This window comes from Parasteatoda tepidariorum, chromosome 8, assembly GCF_043381705.1.
Source record: "Parasteatoda tepidariorum isolate YZ-2023 chromosome 8, CAS_Ptep_4.0, whole genome shotgun sequence".
Classification (NCBI taxonomy): Eukaryota; Metazoa; Arthropoda; class Arachnida; order Araneae; family Theridiidae; genus Parasteatoda; species Parasteatoda tepidariorum.
This window is the reverse complement of record NC_092211.1, coordinates 15,175,245-15,189,726: the sequence shown is the minus strand read 5'-3', so window position 1 is coordinate 15,189,726 and position 14,482 is coordinate 15,175,245. Positions and strand designations below refer to the sequence as shown.

At 27.6% G+C, this 14,482-nt stretch overlaps 1 protein-coding gene across 2 annotated transcripts in view; it reads left to right on the top strand.

The window, feature by feature from the left end:
• The first annotated feature begins 6,189 nt into the window (after positions 1 to 6,189).
• Positions 6,190 to 14,482, top strand: part of LOC107450671 (homeotic protein ultrabithorax-like) — a 47,111-nt gene continuing 38,818 nt past the window's right edge. Inside the window, exon 1 of one of the 2 annotated variants that reach the window (XM_016066522.3) lies at positions 6,190 to 6,988. In XM_016066522.3, coding sequence (XP_015922008.1) covers positions 6,550 to 6,988 — 439 coding nt within the window. In that variant the 5' untranslated portion in view covers positions 6,190 to 6,549. 2 annotated transcript variants of the gene reach the window in all.

Sequence of the window (14,482 nt, the reverse complement as noted above, 5' to 3'; positions counted from 1 at the left end):
TAACAACATTTTATTTTTTCTACAGTTTGTTCAAAAAACTATTTAAAAGAACATTTTGTTTGAAACCTAATGTCCTTGCTATAATATTTCCTTCGTTGCGTTAATTTATTCTGAATAGTACTAAATTATCTTAACATTCTTCCAAATACTAAGTATTCAATTTCAATATGAATTTTTTTCAAAATAGTTAATTTTAATATATTGTTAAAAAATGGTTAGGTACCGTTCTTAGGACAAAGTTTCCACACTTAAAAAAATTCCGGATTAAGTTACGGTTCAAAGTACCGGCACTTTACGTGGAGCTTCATCCATAAAATCACTTTTTACCGTAAAATATTATACCGTAATTTTTATTTAATTACAGAGGTTCAGGAATATTACTGTAATTATTACCGTAAAACTTACAATATATCAGATTTTTTTGTTTTGCATTAAAATGTTTCGAGTAAAATATGTTTTACAGTAAAAAAATATCTTTTACTAAAATTTGACACAGAATTTCATTGAAGGCAAGTAACATCAATACAGTTTCTTTTAATAAGTTATAAAAATCCTAATCATGAATCTATAGACTCGATATTATTCTTTTTATATTATCAAAACCATTTCTTTTGTATCATCATAATCATTACTTCTGTATCATTTAAATCAATACACATTTTATAATTTCATAGAAAGGAGGATTTTCAACATATTTTTTCTACGGCAAGTATTAACTTTCAGAAGGTTCTTGTAGGAGTAAGGCTTGTTCCTTCTTTGCTTAGTTTTAATATATATTTTTTCTCTTAGTGTTATCATTAGTTTTGAATTTATCATTTAAAAACAAAGTTTCCACACTGTAATAAAAGCTGCAGAAACAGAAAGCAATAAGAGATAAATAATTGTTGGTCCTTAAGTAACAAAATCGTGACTGATTTCCATGTTCAAATCATTTTACTTTCGAACTATTTGCTTTTCCTTATTCCACATACCTGTACTGGACATATGCATTCAAAAGCTTCGAAGTGGTTACCAGCCATTCTTTTTGTCAACGCGGTTACAGTCGAGCGGAAAGTAAAGAAAGAACCCCAATGTTATAAAACTCAGCTGTTGAAAGGGGGGAAACTGTTCTCTTTTTCGGACAACAAATTGAATGTCACAAAAGAACAAAAACCTTGATTTATTGAGTTCAACAACTGCTTTGAATTACGATATGCATTTTACTTATTTTTTTATTTTATGTACTTATTTAAGATGAAGAGAATAGAAAATCACATTGCTCCATTTTTTAACTTTATTCCAAAAATATTTAATTTGAAATGTTTTTAAAGGAATTTAAAAACTTAACTTCTGCTTTACGTAGAGGAGTATAAATTTTTAAAGATTTAGACAAAAATTTATTATTTTTATTTTAATTCCTTTATTCTGAAAACAGTAATGATAGAAATAGCTTCTTTTTAAAGTAGATTTCTATCACAAAATAAAATTAAATATTTTAAATTCCACAATGGATTTAAAATTAACGTAAAATTTTCAAAAAGGTGGTTAAAGTGTTAAGTTTTTTTTTCTTCTTCATAATGAGTTTACAATTTTACTGGTTATAAGTATAGAAATTAATATTTTCACGTTTTCCAGCGGAATTGAAATTGATAGATACTTTTTTGAACTGTTTTGAGGACAAAATGTGGCAACTACTTTTGGAGATTTCGAACCACCATAGAAAAATTTAATGATTATAGGTTAAAATTTTCTTTCAGGAAATTAAAATTATCAGATATCATTTTAAGTTTTCTAAATTAAAATTATTTATTTATTTATTTTTATGAGAATTTTGCAACTATAGTGAACCAATATGAATACAATATGTTTAAAAATGATTTAAGATTATGAAACTTAAGCTAATTCAAGAAATATACATTAAAATCCTAGAGAACAATTAATTTGAATTACTCTTGATTAGCTGTTGTCTTCATTACAACAAATTTTCAGGTTTTCGTATCTTTTTCCTTTTAAATTATTATTTTACTTTCAATAACTTTTTAGGACGCTCAAAGGGAGCTCAGAATTATTTATTATTTTATTACTTACTATTTATTTATTACTTATCAGAAATTATTTATGAAGAACAACGGATTTTAAAAAAATCATATTATTTAAAAATAAGATGTATTAGCTTTCGCCAGTGACAGAACAAAAGTGAAGGATCAAGGGAAATACTTGAATAAACAAAAGAGTACAGATATTGTTTAACTATATTTAAAATGCCATCAATAGTTTTGTAAAGTACTTATATACAGATGACACGGATTTATTTAAATTAAAGATTGCATAATGATATCATTGAAAGATAATTAAATTTGCATAAACTATGAATAAGTATATTTCTTTGATTTTTTATGCATTTTGTACTGAAAAGAATCTAACAGTACTCTGTGGATATATATGAATGTCGCTTACTATGTAGACTAACTAACGATATTTGAGCTTCCTAGATTTATATTTAGAAAGCGTAGCATAGCAACATTCGCGCAAACTGAATGTTTCATAGTTAATCAAAATAAAATTTAAAGATAATATATGTTTATTTTTGCCTCAATTTCTGTAAGGATTAAACTTCACATAGTCCTATAGATAAACTATAGATGTAGATTACTATGCAAATAATCCATATAAATGTTTCGGATTTATTTTATGAGAAGAAAAAAGAAACATAACAATTTCACATAATGATCAATGTTTCATCTTTAAGGAGATAAAATGTAATGAAATATCACTCATTTTATTCGATAAAGTTATTTTCGAAAAACACATAATTCTGTTAGATACTTTATAAATGTAGATTATTTTAAATCCTGGTTACCTACATAGACATCTTTCTTCTATTTTATGTGAAGATAGCATAACGAGTTATTGAAACCTGTATGTTTTCTTTTTCAGCCATATAAAATGCAATGAAATATATTTCTCTTATTTCATATAACAATTTCTTAAAGGAATGCTACAGTGTATAGCAAAATATATAAACTGTAGCTGCAAATTATCTATAGAGTACCTATATAGACGTTTTTAATTTGCCTTTAGTAACAGTAGATAACAATAATGATGTAGATAATAATAATATTATGTATAGATTAATTTGTTTTTAATAAAAATAGAATGTAATAATGTATATTAGCCTAGCTTCATATGCTTATTTCTAAAAGAATTTAGCTGTGCGCAACTACGAAGATTACATGTTTCTTTGACTTGATATATAAGACAAAATTTTAAAACGATTAAAAATATTCTGATAAGCTTATTCATGATCTGGTATTGAGACTCAAACCACGTACAAATTTATCAAATCCGATGAAATCCTTAAATTTATCAGGTGGTTATAGGTTCTAAAAAATCTCCCATACAGGTAAGCTACTCCAGGCATGTTCAGGGCACAATACCCCTACAGGATTTTTGTGGTATTTGTTCAATCCCATGGGATTTAAAACTCCTAGTCATGTTCAGCCATTATATCATCCCAGGTAATCCTTCATCCTCAGCTGCTACGTCCAGCTCATGCAAAATTAAAGATTTTTTGGTGGGGCCACCCCTCTTCTCTGCAAAGGCTGTTACGAAGGGTGTAAATCATTCTATGGAGTTAAAACCAATTGGCTGATAGGGCTGCGGTTAGAAGAATGGGTGCCTTTAAAGGGGGTCTTGCCCCAGGTAACAGCTGCGGCCCCTTTGGTTGGAGAGGTTCCGGATGAGAGCAAGAGGTCCTGAGAACAACCATAGACGGTGGTCCCTTGCCCCCCCTAGTTCATTTTTAAGGGGTGCATGCACCATTCAAAAATAAAATGATAGCGATGGGAATGAATTGGTTCTGAAATACTGCCGTTGTAAGACAAACATTTGAATTGGTGAGAGTTTATGGTGCAAAAATCGTTTTTGTTGAGGTTTGTATGTTAGATTAAAGCAGGCGGAACTGCGTAAAATAAATTTTATTGTATAAAGTAACTGCTTGCTTTGATCAAATCAATGACGAAATTTGGAATCATTATTATATAAGAGAGAAAGGAAACTACAAAAGCATTCTCGCTTTCTATATTGGAAATTATAATAGTTCATTATTGATTAATGTAATTCACAATTATTGTACTATAATAATTTTGGAGAAAAATAAAAAATAAAATGATTTTTTTTAGGGAAATTATATTTATATTTTCCATTTAGAAAAAATAATTTTATACGAAAGAAAAAAAAAATGTTTTTTTAGAGAAATTATATTTATAATTTCCATTTCAAAAAAATTTACACGCAGCTTTTTTTTTTTTTTTTTTAATCTTGCCTANTTTTTAATCTATTACCACTTATATTGATCATATGCTGGTGAATACTTATACTGATAAACATGAATAAATTTATCCCTTCATTATAGATAAATACTGATAATAATCTGACTGTGCTTGTTTATTTTATGAACTAGCAAATAGGTGTTCCCTTATTTATTAAACAAAGCGAAATATGCTTTCAATTATATAATTATAAATCACATCCAAAACGAATAATTTAACATTTATTGAGGAATTTTCAAACGTTAACTATTTAAAAACTAAATATTGAAATCACACTTACGTAGTATGATTAAGAACACTTATTTTTTTAAAACCGATGGTACAAAATTATTTTAATTTTCTTCATTACTTAAAAAAAGAATGTGTATTTTATTTTTCTGTGAAAAAATTAGGAAATTTATTTTAAATTCTGTTCTAAATTCAAGAGAATTTTAAAATTTATATCTCATAAAAATTACTATCAAAAACTGTTAAAGTTTTTGAAGAAAATTCTTTTTTATTTTTTTAATTTGATAAAAAGATGAAGTAGAATTTTTAAATTTTTAGGTGATATTTAAGTGAAATAGCTTTTACATGCATTTTTCAGTGTAACTTGAAAAGCTGTATTTTTCAAATATAACTTTAAAAAAAAAACCTTTGAGACTTAGATTTTATTCTTTGCATATTTTTTTAAATATTTTGTTGAACATTTTTTACAACAAGTAAAACTTATTTAAAAATTTAAAATTATAAGCAGCTTAATTAATTCTTAGTAAGGATTAATTGAAGTAAAAAATTAGTCACGTATATTTAAATTCAATATTCAATCTCATAAATGAACTTATAAATTACTTTTTAGTTTCATGAATAAATCTATTATTTAATGTATTCTTATCAAAATTTACATATCAATACACACCTGCAAAATCAATTCGTATTTCAATCCACTGCTGCTCATAACAAATTGCACCCTAAAATTCGGACGATAATTCAGGATTTCAAGTTAGTAATATTTTATAATTTATCTTTTTAGCAGTATTAGTATGGTATATTATTTGGCAGTAAAATGAGTTACATTATTGCTGGCAATATTAAAAAAATCTTAATATTTATTTATTAAAGATATATCCGTTTTATTCCAATGAAAATTTACACAGTTTTAACTATATACATTGCTTGACGGTTAGTTCTACATGCATGTAGACATTTTTAATTGAAAGTAATTTTTTTCAACAAAAAAAATTTAACATGCAAACCATTTTGTTGCAGCTTGTTTTATTAATATTATGCGTTTGATAATACTTCATAATATTTGATAATATATTAAATTCCATTTTTTTTTAAATTTATATAGAAGTCGGATGGTTGAATTTTGTTAAAAACAAGTCACGCTTATATAAATATCTAATTTTTTAATAAAACCAGTAAATTAATTGAAAAAAAAACATTCGACTGGTTTACATATGAGCATCTAATTAAAACTTAACTAATTCTTCACATTATCATTTGAATCCTCGATCATTTGATATGCATTTTAATTAAAGCAAATTTACGATTTTTCTCAATAATTTATAAAACTCTTAGCATCGATCGCAAATCCGCAATATATGTCTGAGTAAAGTTATTATTGCAACTAAATTCTGTTTTATAGATCGTTCATGTGCAATATCAATTTTGACTCAGTCCCTTAATATTGTTTGCGCCAAGAAAAATTCAAAGCGGAAAAAAAATGATAAAAGTACAACCAATACAAAACGAAAGAAAAAAAAAATCTTCTATATTGAGACTGATGCGTCGAACAATAGGCATGAGCTCTTTTTATTTTTTTCTCTCCCCACCTACATTATCCCACGTATTTAAAAAAAATGATAAAAAAAGAAAAAGATAAAAGACGAGAGAGAGAAACAGCATCTCGCGTAAGCAGGCACCACAGACGTGCGTGGTTTCATGTCTTCTTGAATGGCGGCAGAATACAACAATACAGGAGAAAGAGTTCGGAGCGCTCTGATTGGTTGAAAATCGACCTTCCGGGGTTTAAGCCCAACCAGCTCTATCTCGCCAACCCCGCGCCTGGCCGTGGGCAAATTTAATCCAACTCTAGGGTGAGAAAAAATATCACCGACCCCTTGACGTAACCAAAATAATATCCCCCCTTGATTTCTTCTCGTGCTGTGACTGAGCATCAACCTCTGGGGTGATAAGTTTCCTTCGTATTGTGAATGATCGTCTGCTTTATTATTGAAATATCGCTTTAAAACTGATGATGAATACGTATTTTGAGCAGGGTGGATTCTATAACGGATCTGCCGCCACTCCTGCCGAACCGCAGTCGTACCGTTTTCCGCAGAGTTTGCTCGTACCGCCGTACGGCCAGGGTCCGACACCTAGAAATGCACACGAATCAACCCCTTATGCAGATGCAAATGGTGGACCAAACGGTGCTTGCAAGCTATATACAAGCGGCGAACCCACATTTAAAGCTGAGTGTTTGGCCAAAGAAACTAATGGATTTGTGAAAGACATGGTCACGAACTGGCCCGCCATGGCGGCCAGAGTTGCCAATGAGCAAATGAGGTCATTTGCATCGGAAAATTCCGTGACCCCCAGAGCAAATGAGTCATGGCAGCAGTGCTGTCAAAGTTCTCCGACCATTGGTCAAACTCAGAGCAACACATTTTATCCATGGATGGCCGTACAAGGTCTGTATGCTCTCGTTTACCATGTCTTAAACATTTTCAGAAAATTATAAATTCATATAAAACTAACGAATACATAAAAATATATTTATACCATAATTTTTTTTTCTCGCAATATAAGTCATAAGTTGTGTTTGTTTATTTGTAGCAGGATTGGAATTAGTTACTTTTGTTTTAAGGAACTTTTAGGTGGAAAAATTATCAATTTTTTCTAGTTAAAACTCGTTAGTAAAAAATAACAAAAATATTATCGAATTTAAGACCCATTGTTATTGTATAATTAAATGCACGTAATGTAGCTTTGTTATTAAATTTTTCAGTGAAATTGAAACGCTTGTGATAATGGGTTCCCACATAAAGGGGTAATGATAATGTGTATTTCTAGAGTATTGCTAGGTTTAAGATACGTAATTTTTAAGTTACAAATAATTATTTTGTTTTCAAGGAATCCATAATATTTTTGAGCTATTATATAAATCAAAAAGTTTGGTTTGTTTATTTTTAATGAAGTATTTATACTGTGCATATATTTGAATGTAGCTTTTGGTTTTCACTAGAAAAACAAATGAAAAAAATACAACTCCTTGAAATGTGTATTTGAAACAGATAAATACTATTAAGTTATGAAGTTTTATTTTTCGACCAAGACAAGCATAATATTTTAACGTTCTTTATACTATAGGTATAACTGGATACATTAATGATGAACGGTGAATGGGATTACTGTACATTTGTCAACGTATATCTTCCGGTTTATTACTGAAATGAAAATATCGTATTAATTAATAGCACTCTCAAAAATGCTTATAAAAAGTCAAAAAATACCACGAATGATTTTTTTTAAAATTCTCTTTAGTGCAAATTTTTATACACAAATTACGACAATTTATTTATTAGGAAGTGGAAATACCATCATTTTGTTTACATAACAATTATCATTTCTATGAAACGGTTATATCTGTATATAGCAACAGTTGACATAATTATTTACAATAGAATTATTACAACTGCAGTTATGACGAATTATATAGAATTATGACTATCAAATGCTACACATGACAGTATTGAAATTTAATGCATACCTAGATGCATGTTAGTGTATAAAACTTATGTTCTAGATTTTCATCTAATTAAGCTAGCATATTTTTTAAACAAGAACTAGATTTGGTTTCCTTTGTGTGAGCATTTGACTATGATCCTGTTTTCAATTAATGTTTCTTCCCAAAACACAGAGAAAAGAAAAAACAACAAAAAAAAATTTCGGAAGGCAGAATATATTTTTTTTTAAAAATTAAATGCTTAAAAACATTAATGTTTTTCATGTGAGTTTTAACTCTTTAGTTTTCTTTTTAAATTTAATTTATCATTTTAAATAACATTTAAATTTTTAAAAGATCCTTTTTTTCTAAGTTTTAATTTCTTCCTATACTAAATTTAAATTCCAATAAAAATTTTAATATACAATCATTCGCTAAAATCTTTTCTTAATTTAAAGAATACCTTAACATAGTGTTTACTAATTTTTCCACTATTTGTTAAAAACAACCTTTTCAAATGTTCATAGTTCTTAAAAGTATTGAAATAATTTTCTAATTTTGTTCATAACAGTTTTAATTTTTTTCTCTCTTCATAACAGCAATAATGTAAAAATAATCATTTTGCCAGGTATTCAAGAAAAGCTAATATTTTCTGAAATATAAAAATAATCCATCGACGAACAACTTTAAAAATATTTAATTTTGTTCCTTTTGATTATCGATTGAAGCAATTATTATGAAATTAATTATTAAAACAAGTGAATTATTTATTTTTCAAAATTTTTATTAAAATAATTTTTTATTAGTCTACGTATTAAAATTCTCCTGAGTGAAATATTTTACTATACAGTCTTTGCTTTTGTAACCTAGGGACTGAATATGTAATATGTTTTAAAAGCACCCATTTCACCATTTTTTAAAACTTTGGTTTAATCTGCTAAATCTTTGGAAGTTTTTAATTAAAAAAATGAACCTGCACACTGATTGTCATTTTGAAAACGTTCACTCTCCAAGATTTTGGATCAATAATTTATTTGGCCTTGTTTTTAAATTAGGAGACTTTTACTGAGAAAAAGAATATTTTAACTGATATTTCGAAAACACTCTACATCATAAAATAAAAAAAAAACATTCATTTATTCTTCTAAGACTCAATCAAATAAGGTAAGAAACAATTTACATGTTGTGAATGAATGAAAATGTCATTGCGAAAACATTTAATTTTCTAGGATTCAGTAATTTATTCTGTTAACCCTAAAAAATTGGGTTTTTAGGAAATAAAAAGAACATGGTAAGTGATATTTTGAAAACACTCAATGAAACATTGAAAAATAAAAGCATTTATTTATCCTCTCAAGCATAAAATAAGAAAGTTGTTACGGAGAACAAATAAACTATGTGTGAATAATAGAAAGTGCCATTCTAAAACATTTATTTTTCGAGGTTTCAATTATTTATTTATTCTGCTAAAAAACAAAATGGATTTTAAAATGTGTTAAATATATGAAAATAATATATAAAGGGATATTTTGAAAGCACTCAATAGCCATGTTAAATATATAAAAAATAATATGTTAAGGGATATTTTGAAAGCACTCAATAGCCATGTTTGAAACATAGATTTCTCAATAAGGGGTTGTTTCTTCAGTAAGGTTGTTTTTATGAAAAAAGAATAAATAAGTAAAAAAAAATTTATGTTCGTGACGGTTTTCGACGAAGTAAATCCAATTTTTTCTAACTCTACATTTTCTCTATAATTTCTTCCTTTTATTATAGTTTACGTAAAATTTTATAATGATTCTATTCATGTAAACTGAAATAAATGTCAGCCGCCCTAAAAAAATAAATACTAAAACATAAATCAACTAGCACATTTTATTATATTTTTATTACGCTACAATTGACAGCCGTATCATTTTTTTTTCCACCTCCAGCCAAAGCATTTTCGACCAGTTCTTAAAGAGTTGACATTTAAGACTCCTAATAAAGTCAAAAAAGGTCTTCAGTGTCTATTTGATGCTCAGTAGTTTATATAAACCCTATAGTGTGATCTGTAATTACCTGTTAAACGGTCGCTTATGGGTGCTTGAAGGAATTTTATGGCGCCCGTAAATTCTTGGTGTAGTCTTTTCAAGTTACACTTCTCAGGTGCATGTAAACATCATTTTATTGCAAGTTAAGTGTTGTAGAAAGCTGCCTGGATTGGAAACTATTTTAGGACTCACCCTTTTACCGTTTGTAGTGGATGGGTCATAAAAGTACTCCCTTCCATCCCCCCGCACATCAGAGTCCCCCCCTTTTTCCACCCTCCAGCGTCTTCAAAGGCCGACTTTATGCGTCATTCTGACTTGCGCTTCATTGGAGTTTGTCATGGCACGCATTTTGAGAGCGATTCGTTTTCGTTATTGCTCTCTGTAGTTGTCTGGATTCCGTATAAATGTTTAAATAGAGATATTTCGTTCAAATCTATAGTATCTCTGTTTTAATACTTATTTCAAGCTTTTTAACCCTCGTACTTTGTTTAATCGTATTATTCTTCACTTAAAATTTCCATTAGAGAAATGTTAACTTTCTTCATAGGTTACTCAACGTATGATCATTGAAAATTAATTTATTATCATAAATAGTCTTGTTTGTGTCACATTTTATTTTAAACTTTAAATCGAAAAAGAGCATTTAAAAAAATCAATTATATAAAAATTATTTTTCTAAAAATAGTGTTGTTTTTCTTACTTATTACTTTTCTCAAGTATTATTTTAGATTAAAAAATGTAAATAATATTTATTATACTTTTCAATCAATATTTATAATTAATAATTATTTAAGAATAATGAGTTATTTATTTAAATTTTTTTTGTCTTTAAAAGTAAAACAGTAGAAAAATTCAGCATTCCGTAAAAAATACGGCAAAATGATAATTTTTTTAAATAAATACGCTGCTTGATAAATTAAAAATTAATTTATTAGCAAAGATAATCATGGTGTCACATTTTATTAAAAATTATAAATAAATAAATAAAAAACATTCTGAAAAATCAATTATTTCTATGAAAAAAAATTTTTCCACTTAATATTGAGGAATATTATTTTTGGGTCATGAATTTGAAGGAATAGTATATTATTGGAGAGAAGTTTAAAAATAAACGTTGCTTATTTCTCACAGAAAATAAGAATGCAGAGTTTATTTTTATTATGTTTCAGGATTGGGAGACCATGATCTATTCTTCAAAGAGGGTTATAAAATTTGAAAATGAAAGCTTAAAATATCTGAGAAAAAAAAATTCAAGAATTTAATTTATTAAGTTGTTGGCAGATCTCTTATATAACAAATTGCTGTTTGATATTATTTTGTATAGATTATGAGAAAGAAAATAAGAAAAAAATATTGGATTTCCCAGATCATTTTACAAATTATTATTTTTTTTAATTAAACTAATTTTAACAAAAAAGTTTCCTCTCTAGATTTTTGAACACATTTATTCAAATATAATTTCATTTGATTATGAAATGAAAAACTTTCAATTTCTGCACCACACATAAAAAACGCGTATTATGGCATAAAACGAATTGTTCAATAGCTTAATCCATAAGTTAAAAAAAACAAAACTTTTTAGTGTTCTATTCATAAAAAGGTATAGTTTTGAATCAAAATTGTATTATTGTTAACGTAATGAATTTTAAATAAAGAGACATTTACATATCAAACAATACATTTTTATACCAAGAATTTTGCTTTTTCTTCATTAAAATTCGAAAGCATCAATTTTAATTAAAGGAATACTTTGCATATCTTTTATTTATTAAAGAGAGTGAATTTTAAAATTAATTCCTTTATTTATAGGATTATACAATAATGAAGTCGATTTTGTCGTCATTTTTTAAAGTTATCAGATGTTTTATGTGATAGCATTATTCATGATTTGATATAATATTTAGCACAGACCATGCAATGTGAGCAAATTACATTACAATCAGAGTTATAGAGAAAAAACGCCAATAGTTTTGATATATTTTAAATTTACTACCTATTTAACTAGCACTTATTTTGATTTATTCAGCCTGCTAGAATTTCAACTAATTCGTTTTGCGTTTGTAGTTTTCAAATGGTTTTTACATTTATTTCAATAATTTATTCTCTGTGTCATCCCTCTTTCCTGAAGGAAAAAAGAAACGATCCAAAAATAGTGTGCTGAAATATCACATGTTACCCTCCTCTGTTTAGGTTATAAAAATAAACTATCCGTGCCTCCATTTCTCTTCCTCCGCAGCATCCTCCATCCCTTGCGATCTTCAGCATCCCATGCAACTACTTACCATTGCGGATCACGTAAAAGCACCGATGTTTACGTGTTAGAGGTCGATGTCGATCATTCTCATGTTCTACTAGTGGAATATTGCATTCCTGACAGGTGCCAGTCGACCCTGTTTGTCTTTTAGGAGCTCGTTTATTGGGCCCCTATCACCTGGGGGCCCCATTGCCAATGGTAGTTCTTGTGTGGCATGGCATGTCAAAGTCTCGGCTTCTTTTTGGAAGTCTGATCTTGTGCCGATCGCGTTATCAGAGAGATTATTTCTTCACCCAATAAACTAAATGATGTAGCATTATGAAGTATGGGCCTGTCATAGCGATGTTGGAGGTATTAAGGCGATGTTTTTCGAATAATTTATCATTTATTAAGCAATTATGCCTTAAGAATATAAAATATTGATTTAAGTATCATTGGTTAAGTGTATTTGCAAACAGCACTTCGTTCAAGCCAACAATTATTAAATAATTCTAAAAAGCTTTATACGTGATTATTTAGGATTCAAATGCGATTTCGATAAAAAAGACAGCAGATTAAGAATTTACGATTAACACTATTTTCAGATAAGCAATTATTAAAGGAATTTGAAACACGTTATTAGATATTATTTAGAATTTAATGAAGTTAACTATTGCCAAGTACATTTAAAATCACTTAGTACTTCATTAAAAGACGCATTCATAAACAATTATTAAATAAGTCTGAAAAGCTTTGTAAGTGATTGTTTAAGATTTCAATAAAAAGAACAACATATAAAGACATTTGAAAATTTCTCTATATTCAGATAAATAATTATGAAATAATTTTGAAATGCTTTATACGTGATTATTAAAGACTTGAGTAGAAATTATTATCATTTAAAGACTCAGATTGCTCAGTGTGTTAGTTATGACTTTAAATAAATATAAGATGTTTACTAAGGTTTTTGCTCAAAAACATATTGTTAGCAATTTTCAATTCTTATAAATTTACTTGGGATTTTAAAGCAAATAATAGAGCTTTGACAATCTTTATTTGTACAAGCTATATAGTTAAATAATCTTTCTTACTTACTTTCATATATTAACGTTTAGACAAAAATAAATTGACTTGAGTTCTGAATTTATATTTAATAATCTGAGAAGGAAACACTCGTAGTTATCTGAAACATTAATTTATCTGCTTTTATCAAATTAATTTCCATGCAAAATAGCTATCAGTAGTATTTTATCTTGCACAATTACTCGCATTTATAAAAGGTGCAGATGAGATTTCTTGAAGGAAGTTTATTTATGAGATGGTATGAAGTTTAACTGTTGAAAAATTTTTTTTGTTTTGCCTGTTAATTATGTTATTGTAGTTTAGTTAAAAATAATACCCTTGCGTAAGAATATTATTTACGTTAATGCAAAAATCATTATTATTGTTTTAAATCGTTGGAGAATTATATTTTAATATCTATATTTTAATGTTTAAACAAAATTAAATTGACTGAAGTTCTGAATTTATCTTTAATAATATGACTCGTAGTCATATGAAATTGTAGTTTTTCTTTCGTTTTATATTAAATTAAATCCCATGAAAATCGTTAATAATAGTATTTTATTTTTCGCAATTATTAAAATTAGTTAAAGATGTATATATATAATTCTGAAAAGAATTTCATTTATAAGATAATATGGAATTTAACTGCTTAACAAATGTCAGTTTTATCTGTTCATAATGTTAGCTCAGTAATAACTGATGCACTCATTTATAAATGATACCTAAGTAATCATTTTTTTATCTTAGGGATTTATTTTCGAAAAAAGGATGCGTTTGTGATTTTCTTAAAAATCTTTTAAAATATTTATGTATCCGGAACAACTATTAGGTGAGACTTTAGGATCTATTAGGTTTTCTCTTAGATGAACTTGGATATGACTCTTTTTCAGGTACCTGGATCGAAAATAGGGTTTCCTTCTTCGTTCCCTTTAAATTAAGGATATTATTTCCCCCCTTTAATTTACTCAATTCTCAGCCAAGAGGGGTTGGGAGATAGTAATTTCAGATCACGCTCCCTATTTCCTCCCTGAGTGAGTCAAACAAAGGGAGGGTTTTCCCAGTTCTTGGCTAATGATTCTTCTCACTTAGCATTGCCTTCATTTTCTCGTTCTTTTAAATCCTGTTATCA